This window comes from Miniopterus natalensis, chromosome 11 (genome assembly GCF_054644295.1).
Source record: "Miniopterus natalensis isolate mMinNat1 chromosome 11, mMinNat1.hap1, whole genome shotgun sequence".
In the NCBI taxonomy this organism is placed as follows: domain Eukaryota; kingdom Metazoa; phylum Chordata; class Mammalia; order Chiroptera; family Miniopteridae; genus Miniopterus; species Miniopterus natalensis.
This window is the reverse complement of record NC_142091.1, coordinates 59,795,907-59,806,411: the sequence shown is the minus strand read 5'-3', so window position 1 is coordinate 59,806,411 and position 10,505 is coordinate 59,795,907. Positions and strand designations below refer to the sequence as shown.

The 10,505-nt window shown below is 36.7% G+C and overlaps 1 protein-coding gene across 2 annotated transcripts in view; it reads left to right on the top strand.

The window, feature by feature from the left end:
* The first annotated feature begins 477 nt into the window (after positions 1-477).
* CSTF3 (cleavage stimulation factor subunit 3) overlaps positions 478-10,505 on the top strand; it is a 69,848-nt gene continuing 59,820 nt past the window's right edge. The window contains exon 1 of one of the 2 annotated variants that reach the window (XM_016206195.2): positions 478-652. In XM_016206195.2, coding sequence (XP_016061681.1) covers positions 626-652 — 27 coding nt within the window. In that variant the 5' untranslated portion in view covers positions 478-625. The remainder of the gene's footprint in view (positions 653-10,505) is intronic. The other variant, XM_016206196.2, reaches the window with a different exon arrangement.

Sequence of the window (10,505 nt, the reverse complement as noted above, 5' to 3'; positions counted from 1 at the left end):
GGTGACGGTATAAATTAATATGGGCTTGATCTGTCCCTCTCGTTCCCAAGAAGCGTAAAAATCATAAGCTGAAACCACAGAAAACCTCGATAGGTTCCTTATATCCAAAACATAGAAGGCAATTAAATTTAGTATTGCCCCCTAAGCTGGCCAGTGTGACTGAACTTAACTGATTGGCAGTCGAGATTCAACAGGGGAAGAACCGGGATCCACAGCTTGATAATTCAATTCCAAAAGCCGCGCGAGCCTTGCAGCAGAAGTTTCCCGCCTCCTAACCGGTTGCAGCCTGTTCAGCAACAGTCTCGGCAGCCCAGGGCCGTGACGTAATCCCAGGCAATGAACCTCCCCCTGGTGTCTCTACTTCTGCGCCGCCGAGTAACCGGCGAGTTGCGCTCTTAGCCCCGCCCACTGCCCCGGAAGTTAATATGAAGCCACACCTCTCTCCTCCACCGGCAGGGGCGCAGCCATTTTAATTCATAGCTGAGTGGGCGGTGGTGTTTCGTGTAGGCCGTCTGGCCCTGCTGGGCAGGGGGTGACTTTATTGTCTTGGGGGTGGTTTTTAGTTAAGTTTTCTTTTCTAGCGTCGCATCTCGGGCCAGTTTGCGCGTTCTAATTAGCGGAGACCATGTCAGGAGACGCTGCGGCGGAGCAGGTGAGGAAGGAGCGCGGTGGGGCCTCGTGGCGACCTTTTCTCTCCAAGTCTCTGTTCGTCCTGGTTCTCCAGCCATGTTCGCTTGAGGAAGGGATCAGGGTGTCTAGAGGACGGGATACAGAAAAATGGTGGGAATGGGGAGCAAGATCTGACCGAGATTTAAAATTATTTTTTGGCTTCTCTGTTTTAGGCGTTAATATGAACACAATTTAGTCAGTAGCCGGGAAGCAGCTTCGTGCAGTTTAGGTTCATGGGGCTACTTCGGTTGGATGCCTTCCTTTGATATCGTTTTGATACGGTGGTCCATAGGAATTGGTTCTTGAAACATGTACTTGCTGTTTTCGAAAAACTTGGCAATATTCCCCTTCCCCTTCTTCGATATATAGTGTACCCAGAAATAGGTGAATAGCTTGAGAAATAATTTGAGCTTACACTAATCTAGGGACATGGACTTGCCAGAGCGAATGAAGGAAACAGTCTGGGAGTGCGGCATGGTTTTGCTGGGTACGAGTTAGGGATCTTGTGGCTTTCTCCCGCTTCCTTTATCTCTTCTATTTACATTTCATTTTCGTTTTACAAAGAGACAAATATTGCAGAATTTGATAAATCGGAAATGAGAAGTCTTTTTCTGCCTCTGTAAATAAAAGCATCTGTTTTAATACTGGATATAAGTGATGTTTAAATATTTCAAAATTTTAGATAATTTGTCTCTTTTGCTTTTTACTCAGAATTTTGTGGGATTAGTGTTTACCTTTTCGTTTGAAAGATGAAAGTGATACTTTATGATCGATGTCACTCAATTAGTTTTGGTGTGTTTAGGTAAATAGTTTTTAAATGGAGGCTAGCCAACCTGCAGTCACAATTTCCTGAAGTTTCCCATTGCCATAGCAACGAAGTACACTTAGGTTTTCGTTTTTCAAGTCCCCAGCAGGGAAAGTTTGGCTAACTGAATTTTGTGTTTGCTCGTGGACTGATTTCAGTCCTGCAATCTTTGCAGTGTTTACATTTTATATGATGCCCAAGAATACAAAGTCTTAAAATTAGTATATCAAATGTGTTTATGCATACCCTTTTTCTGAGTTCATTTTTTTTGTTATTTGAAAGTCAAGGGAGGAGTAATGTACAGAAGTTTCACTGAAAGTTTCCGAAATTCATTGTTGATTCTTAAATTTATCTAAAATTGTAAAGACACTGAAATGTTGCTGTGACCTCGAATATTTCAGAACTGTAGTGTTTTAAATGGGAGAGGTGTTGGTGAAAATTTACAGAAAAAAAAATTTTACCCAAAACTTTTACTGTGCAAAGTTTAGAATAGAAAAAAGTTAAAAGTGCAATGAACACCTACAGTACAATTGTTCACTTAAAATCAACAATTGTTAAACATTTTGCTGTATTTGCTTTATCTTCCATATATTTATTTGCAAGTAAGTCGACACATATTTCAGCATTTTCATTATTCAGCATCAGTCCCACATAATTCAGCATTAATGCCCTTGTACAATCATCATGTCATCTTCCCACCTAAGATAATTAATACCATATCATTTCTAAAATCCAGTCCATATTCAAATTTCCCCAGTTGTCCCAAAATGTGATTCATAGGGTTGGTTTGTTTCGTTTTGTTTTAAATAAATCTAATCTAGGTTCACATTGCAACATTTGATTATGTCTTGTGAATAGTCCCCTCAGTTTTTGTCCCCTAGGATGTCTATTCAAAGAGTCCAGGACTGTTTTAGAACTCTCATATTCTGGATTTATTTTATTTTTGTCTGTGCAGTGTCATTTAACTTGTCCGTTCATCTTTTGTATTTCCTGAAACCTAAACTCAGAGCTTTGATAATATTTAGGTTGTTTTTGGATAGAATACTTTATAACATTACATTAGTAATGTTTAAGTTTGATCAGTTGGTTAGGGTGGTACAGCTGTATCTGTAAAATATTATTTTCCCCTTTACAGTTAGTAATCTGTGGGTTGATACTGTGTTCCTCAATAACCTACCTAATTGTTGAATAAATCAGTTACTACATTGGAGGTGGCAAATGGATTTTTTTGTTTGTTTTGTTTTTTAGAAAAGCAAGCAAGAATTTACTGACCGCAACAAAAATACTTAGGACAGTGAAACAAGGAAGGGCATAGAAGAAGCAACTGGAAAGCCTAGGATGAGCTGCTTTGGCTCACTGGGAAGTCAGAAAAAAGGGGGTCTTGGAGACAGGTTCAGGGGTTAGCCTAGGAGGAGCTACCACTGCCCATTGCTCCCCTGGTTGCAAGTCTCCTGGGGTCCTTTGGAGTTTAGGAGATAGGTGCTTGTCGGGGATGGAGAGGAGGAAGGGAATGGCATCTGCACCCCTGGAGGGAGAGTGGTTTTCAGGGATTTTAAAGGCTGGGGGTTTAGGGGTGGATCAATGGAATATTCATCAGGTTTATGCCGGTGTACCAAAATGAGATTTATTCTCTTAATTTGTCTGTCCTTGGGTGTGGTTGGCAAATGGCACTAATTAGATTTCTGTTATCTGTCTCCCTGAGCAGGGTGATTTAAGCTATTTACCCTCTGGTTGGGGAGGAGAAGTGCAAACCATTTACTCATTAGTGCCCTTGGTTTGGGGAAGGTAGGATTTACTAGGTGGCTGCAAACTGCTGTTAACTGTCTTAGTTTCCCTATTCAGCTTGTACTAGAATTTTCCCAGCTTCTTACTGTCCTATAACATTCTCTCCTCAGAGACTTCCACCCCTAAAATCTTTAGTAACTGCTTCCTGCTGATAATGGTTTTTAAAAAAATTCTAATATTCTGTCTCTACTTACTGGCTCATATTTTTCTGTAAAGAAGTTTTTTGTTTTTTTTTTTTTTCTTTTTCCTTTCTCTTTTTCAAAAATTATTGAGTATCACTGAATTCATTTGTTTCTCTTTACTCAGTATGTTAAAATCAGTGCTAGCCATTTTCTTTTGGGTGCTCACCTTGTCCCAACTTTTATGGTGGCTCCTATATCTTTTTTCTATCATCTAAAAAACATTTTTTGACATCCAACTAATAACAGAGTCATCATCTTCATATAATTATATTTTCTTTAACTTTTTAATGATACATTCAAACATTCAAAAAAGGAAAGAATAGTATAATGTTCCTATCATAGAGCTTCAACTCAAGGCAAATCTTGTTTTTCTTGTTCATCTCACCCCCATTATTACTTTAAAGCAAATCCCAGATACTGTGTTACTCAACTTTATCTGAAATGGTGATTAAAAAAATACCTTGAAGAGTGACATGATTAAAATTATGAATTAACTAGCTTGCCTTATTATGTATAAGACAGCAGTCAGTGAAAATTTAGAGGAAGAGGAGTGCCTGAAATGATGGACAAGAAAAAGAGACTAAGTAAAAGTAAAGGATAATAAAAAAACCAAAACCTCTCTGAATCATGGATTTGCTTTGGAAAGGTGCCAAGGGATGGAACAAGAATCCTGCAAGATATGAAGTGTAGGTTTCTTTTAGCCTTTAGCATTGAAGCTTTAAAACATTTGTTGAATAAATCCAGTATTTTTAATTTATTACTCAAAAATATGGATGGTCATTTCTTTCTTGGTACTGAATCTCTGGATTTGTGTACTTTGAAAGAAGGAAATAATAGTAGACAACCAAAATCACTGCTAAGGTTTATTGTAAGTTTTTTTACACTTGTAAGGAGGTTAACATTAGCATTTCTAGAGTTATTTAAATTACCCTGCAGTATTTGTGGGTATTCTGGAGCTTCATGTTTTGTTTTTGCCAGTTTAATGGTGACAGAACTGTGCATATAGGTCCCCCCCCAATGAAAACACATCTGGTTCCTGTGTAGAATTATGACTATATTATTCTCTCGTAGATACTTTAACTGCTCATTTCAACTTTTTTTTTTTTTTTTTTTTTAATTGGAGAGGTAGAAACATCCATGAGAGAAACAGATCGACTGCCTCCTGCACGCCCTTTACTGGGGAACGAGCCCGCAACTGGACATGTGCCCTAACTGGGAATCCAACCAGTGACCTATTGGTGCAGGGGAAGACACCCAATCCATGAGCCACACTGGCCAGACTCAGTTCAGCTTTTGATCTCATTCTTTCTTAGCTCCAATTTGCCTTGTGCACTACTCCCTACAGTACTTAGTAGACTACTGTTTGTTTGTTTATTTATTTATTTATTTTTTTAGACTACTGTTTAGAGTTCCTCTACTGAGTTTGAGCTTGGGTTGAAGGTGGTGCTACCTTATTGATTTAGTGTTGCATCTTAACAACCTAGGAAATACTGTTTCATACATTAAGGTGTTCAGTAAATGAATGGATTAATTTGGACCAAAGCTATATGTGATACACATTACAAAGTCTCAATTTAAACTTTTGAGAAAACAAGTGCATAAATAATTAATACAAAATAAAATAATTGGGGTATAAGAGTAGATGGTTTCTAAAGTTTTGTTGGCTAAAAGGGAGAGAAGTGGGTTGGGCCTGGTCAGTTCATATGAACTTTTAAGTCCCTAAAATGTTTCTACATTCTTATCTTTTGGAAATAAGATGTCGCTTTTTTTTTTAAGTGACTTTTGGTGTGTTTGTCCACCAGAGGATATTTTTTTCCATTGCTTTTAAGAGAGAGAGGGAGGGATGGAGGGGGAGAGAGGGAGAGGGACATGGATGCGAGAGACACACATTGATTGGTTGCCTACTGCAAGCGCCCTGACCGGTCTGGTGATGGAGCCTGCAACTGAGGTACGTGCCCTTTACCAGAATTGAACCCCAGACCCTTTACTCCATGGGCCCACGCTCTAACCACTGAGAAAACTAGCTAGGGCAAGACTTCATTTTTTAAACAATCTATAACCTATTCTAAAATTAGGAAAGGCTCAAATATAAACAAAATGATCCTCACTTTGGAAAATTGTCATGATTTGAAGAAGCATAAAGGAATTGCCACCTCAGGGCCATAAGTCAGTGTTTTGCTTTGGGTGAAAAATAAGTTTGTGAAGACATAGAAAATATGAAAAATATGTGCTTTGTTATATACTCATTAATGAGGAAAGAAAGATGAAACACCCACAATGTTGAAACATGAAGCCTTGTTTATTTTGTTGGGTAATTATTAGTACTTACTAGCAGTTAAGAAGTAACAGAAGTGCCAAACAATTTTGAAGCCAAAGTGAATGTGTGTGAGGGTTAGGAAGAGGGAGGGAAAGGGCCAAGTATGTATGTTAGATGATACTTTCTTTGGGCCCAATTATTTTTATGTTTTTAATAAAACCTGTAGTAGTCTTTCCTACTTTCCCCCTCCTATTTTTAAGTGATATTTAGTATCATAATTTTGGGCAGGCAAATTTGTTTTGGTCTTTATTGTTAATGTTTATTGAGAAAACTAGACTATACAGAATATTTGGCAGTGATAGTTTCTGAGAGATTGATCTGTGTTTATAGAACTATTGGTTTTCCTCAGAGGTACAGCAGAAAAAGTACTATTAGGAGAGTGCATTCTTTCAGCATTAGGATTACAGGAGTTTTAGGAAATACAGGAGTTGACATCCTGGATAGACCTGGGACAGTAAAATGTGTATTCAGATGTTTGTACTTAAGTGGACATTTGCCAAAAACAGTTCATAGTTTTAAGCTCTTCTGCCATTGTCCCTAATTCTCTTTATTTTTGTTTAGACAAGCTATGAATTTGAGTCGTTTTGTTTTGCTGGACAGTTAGTAATGATGTGAGAATTGATCTAAAAAGGGATTTGAGTTGGGCAAATGTTTAAACTATTTTTAGATTAATGGATATTTTATAATAAACAGTAAATACTGAATAAAGCCAGAAGGGCAGAACTATGTTATAATTGATATTTTTCTAATGTTTCACTTAGTTTATCTAGTTAATTAACATCTTGGCTACTCTTCGTTTAAAGAAACCACATTTTTCAAATTCTTTTATTTGTAGTTTGTAGCTATTTGTTTCCTAGGGGATGAATAAGCGAACTTAATAAGCAAGTATGATAAGTATAATTATTTGTGTCAGTAACGTTTAGCCTATTTTTTTCTTAAGGTTTTGGATTGTTTGCATGTTTAGTAGATTTTTAGTTTTGGGAAGAGTTGAAGGGATTGCATGCAGGATACATAACAGAAAGTCATCTAGTAGAGCAGAGTTCTGTTGCACTGATAAAGGAATACAGGTATTCAGTCCTAATGTCACCTGCCACATAAAGTGCTTTATTCACTAGGCATCTAAATTCGCTCAGGCCTGTACTTGCATATACTCTGGCAGAGTGCTACCTTAGTCTACTTTTAATTTTGAAAAAGTTTACCTATGAATAGAAACTTCAAATGTATAGTATAGTATGTGCAGTTTTCTTAATGCTTTAGAAAAAAAATTAGAATGACTTAGGCCTGATGCCATTTTATTTTTAATGAAACAGCATTTGGAAAACATTTATTTACACAACGGATAGATTGGGTAGTGTTTCTCAAAATGGAGTCCATGGTCCATTGTGTCATACTCACTTGGGTGCTTTATAAAAGTATAGGTACCTATACCCCAACTTTAGACACACTACAGTAGATTCTGTGACACTGATAATCATTTGAAATGGGTACCACAGGTGATTTTTATGTAAATAAAAGCTTGCAAACCACATAGATAAGGATTGAAGATACCTGGACCTTACACGTTGTGTTGTAATAATTTTTTTTTCTTTTTTGTTTGTTTATTTTTCTTCTTCCTGAATACATTTCTTGATAAAATAAGTGGAGGAAAAAATTGCAGATTATTTGAGGATAGTTAGGCTTTTAAGATAGCATTTTACTGATTTTCCTCCCTCTACTATATTCAGTCAGTCATTATTACTCTTAACAGTGGAAAATACTCATAAAACCAGATTTGAGACACATCCTCTGTTTGTTCTGTTGGTCATGGTCAAGAGCTTATTATTTGGGTTTAAATCTAAACTTGACCAACATCACCCTATACTTTTGACATTTATCACTTGGGTTAAACTTTCACTGAATATAATAATTTTGCTAGAAATAACCCACATTTAAAAAAATCTCTTTGTCTCCTCAGTATTTAAGAGTGCAAAGTCATTCTTTACAAAAAGTTTGAGAATTGTTAAAATATTGCATGGTGCCTGTGAAACAGGCCAGTGTCTTAAGTTCAATTTTTTTGAGTTAGCTTCACATGACAAACAAAAGGTTAAGCATGGAAAGTGAAAAGACAACTCACCCAATAGGATAAAATCCTCCCCCTTTTTTTTAAATCTTCAACCAAGGAGTGAGGATATTTTTTCCATTGATTCTAGAGAGGAAGGGGGGGGGGGGACAGAAACATCGATGTGACAGAGATACATCAATTGGTTGCCTCCCACATGCACCCCAACCTACTGGGGATAGGGATCAGACATGCAACCTAGGTATGTGCCCTTGACGGGGAATCGAACCTGTGACCCTCTAGTGTGCAGGCCAATGTTCTAACCACTGGGCCATGCCAGCCAGGGCTAGGAAAAAATTTTTATAAATTATATAGCTGAAAAGGGTCTTGTTTCTGTAACATAGAAAGGACTCTTGCAATTCAGTAATAAAGATAACCCAAGTAAAAATGAATAAAGAATCTTGAATAGGCATTTCTACAAAGATAACAAGTGGCCAGTGAGAAAATGCTGAACTTTATTAATGATCAGGGAAATGTAGATCAAAACCACAATGAAATGCCATTTTACACCCACTAGGATGGTTGTATTCATTAAAAAGACAACAAGTGTTGGTGAGGAGGTGGAGAAATTGGAACCCTCATAACATTGCTGATGGGAATATAAAATGGTTCAGTCACTTTGGAAAACAGCCTGACAGTTCTTCAAAATGTAAAACATACAATTACCATATGACTTAGCAATTTCGATTCTAGGTATATACCTAAGGGGGAAAAAATAAACCACAAAATGAACACCCAGAAACAGAGTTCAAATGTCTGTCAACTGATGAATAAATAAAATGTGAGATACCCATACAATGGAATATTTTTGGTAATAGAAAGGAAAGCACTAATACGTGATCAAACATGAACCTTGAAAACATGGGAAATTAAAGCTAGAAACAAAACACATATTGTATGATATCATTTACATGAAATACCAGCACATCTATGGAGACCGAAAGTAGATTGGTGGTTGCCTAGGGCTAGGGAATTGGGAAATGGGAAAGACTGTTAATGGGTACAGGTTTCTTTTTGGGGTGATGAAATGTTTTAAAATTTATTGTGATGGTTACACAACTCTGAATATACTAAAAACCTTTGAATTGTGTACTTTAAATGGGTGAATTATCCAGTATGTGTTTATGTCTTCATGAAACCAAAATTAAGAAATTTTAAAAGGTCAATATGTAATGGTTTTACCCAACCTCTGTACTTTTAGCTAGTTGCACGTGTTATTCACAGAGAAAATCAGTTCATGTCTTAGCAATACTACCAAAAAAACTAATTCATAGAACAGGTGCTAAGAGAGTTCCTCAGTAAAACGTTCTCCTTATACAAAAAAAAGTACATCATTGAATTCACTTTTTTCCCTGATTTTTGTACTCATTTGAAATTGTATATGTTGATATGTGTATCTGTATACACCATACAGTTGCATTGATGTTCTGGTTTTTAAAATTGTACAAATCAGAGAAGTTTCCAAAGTTCTACTAATATCATTGTTAATGTGCATGCCTTGAAAACTAGTCCAGTTTTTGTTCTGTTCATTTGATTTGGGGCCCCATCCTACTCCCCATTAACATCTAAAGAGTGATAATGGAATTAGAGTTTATTTCAAAAGCAAAAGCTAGATTTTGATAAGAGTTTCTTATAGTAATAAGTCCTGGGACAGGTAAGCATAAGATAGTTCTTTTGCTATAGTAAGTAGAGTTCTGACCTTATTCCATTATAAATAGGCACTGGAAACTTGCCCTAAGTTTTCTTATACCTCTGATCTGTCAGCAGATTCAGGAGATAATAGATAATAATACAGTTCCATTCGTTTTTTAGAAATTTGATTTTAAGAGCGAGGGGTAGAGGGAGAGAGAAACATCTATTTGTTTTTCCACTTATTTATGTATATATTGGTTAATTCTTGTATGTGCCCTGACCAGAGGTCAAGCCTGCAACATTGGCATATTGGGGATGACACTCTAACTGAGATACCTGGCCAGAGCACAACTTCATTCCTTAGGGAGATGCAGTCTCCTTGTAGATACTAGCAAACTGTTCAGTTTTCTTTTTTTTTTTTTGCCCTATAGCAATATGGTAACCAGGCCAGAAAACAAAGATATGCTGTTGGCTACCCAACTGGTTCATAGCTGTGAGGATGAATGACTTTTTATTTTGAGAATTAAATGTGTCCATAACAATCAGAGTATACTCTCAGTCATTTTGGTTAGCTTCCATTGTTAATTAATGCAGTTGATTGAGAATTATCAATATGGGTTACTTTATAAACACTTAACTACATCCTTGGCCAGAGGAAAATATTTAGGGATGTAACAGATTCTGAATAGAGCTGAATCATGGTTCTGTTAGCAGTTTCATATAATTTAATTATATTTCTTATTATGAAATGGGGTTATGTATTAGTTACTTAACAAGGAGTGATGATTAATGCCTGACACAGATCTTCAACAGACATTTTTTACATCTCATCTACAACATCCTTTGCATGGGTCATTAGATCCACGGTAGTAACCCCTTCCCCCAAGTGTCTGGATAGAATTTCAGGGCTTCCGTGAACTTGGATGGGGAAAATAAAGCTTTTATTTTCACGAATCTCTTAACTCAAATTGAGCCTTTCCTTTAATCATGCATATAGACAAGAAACTACACTAGTAG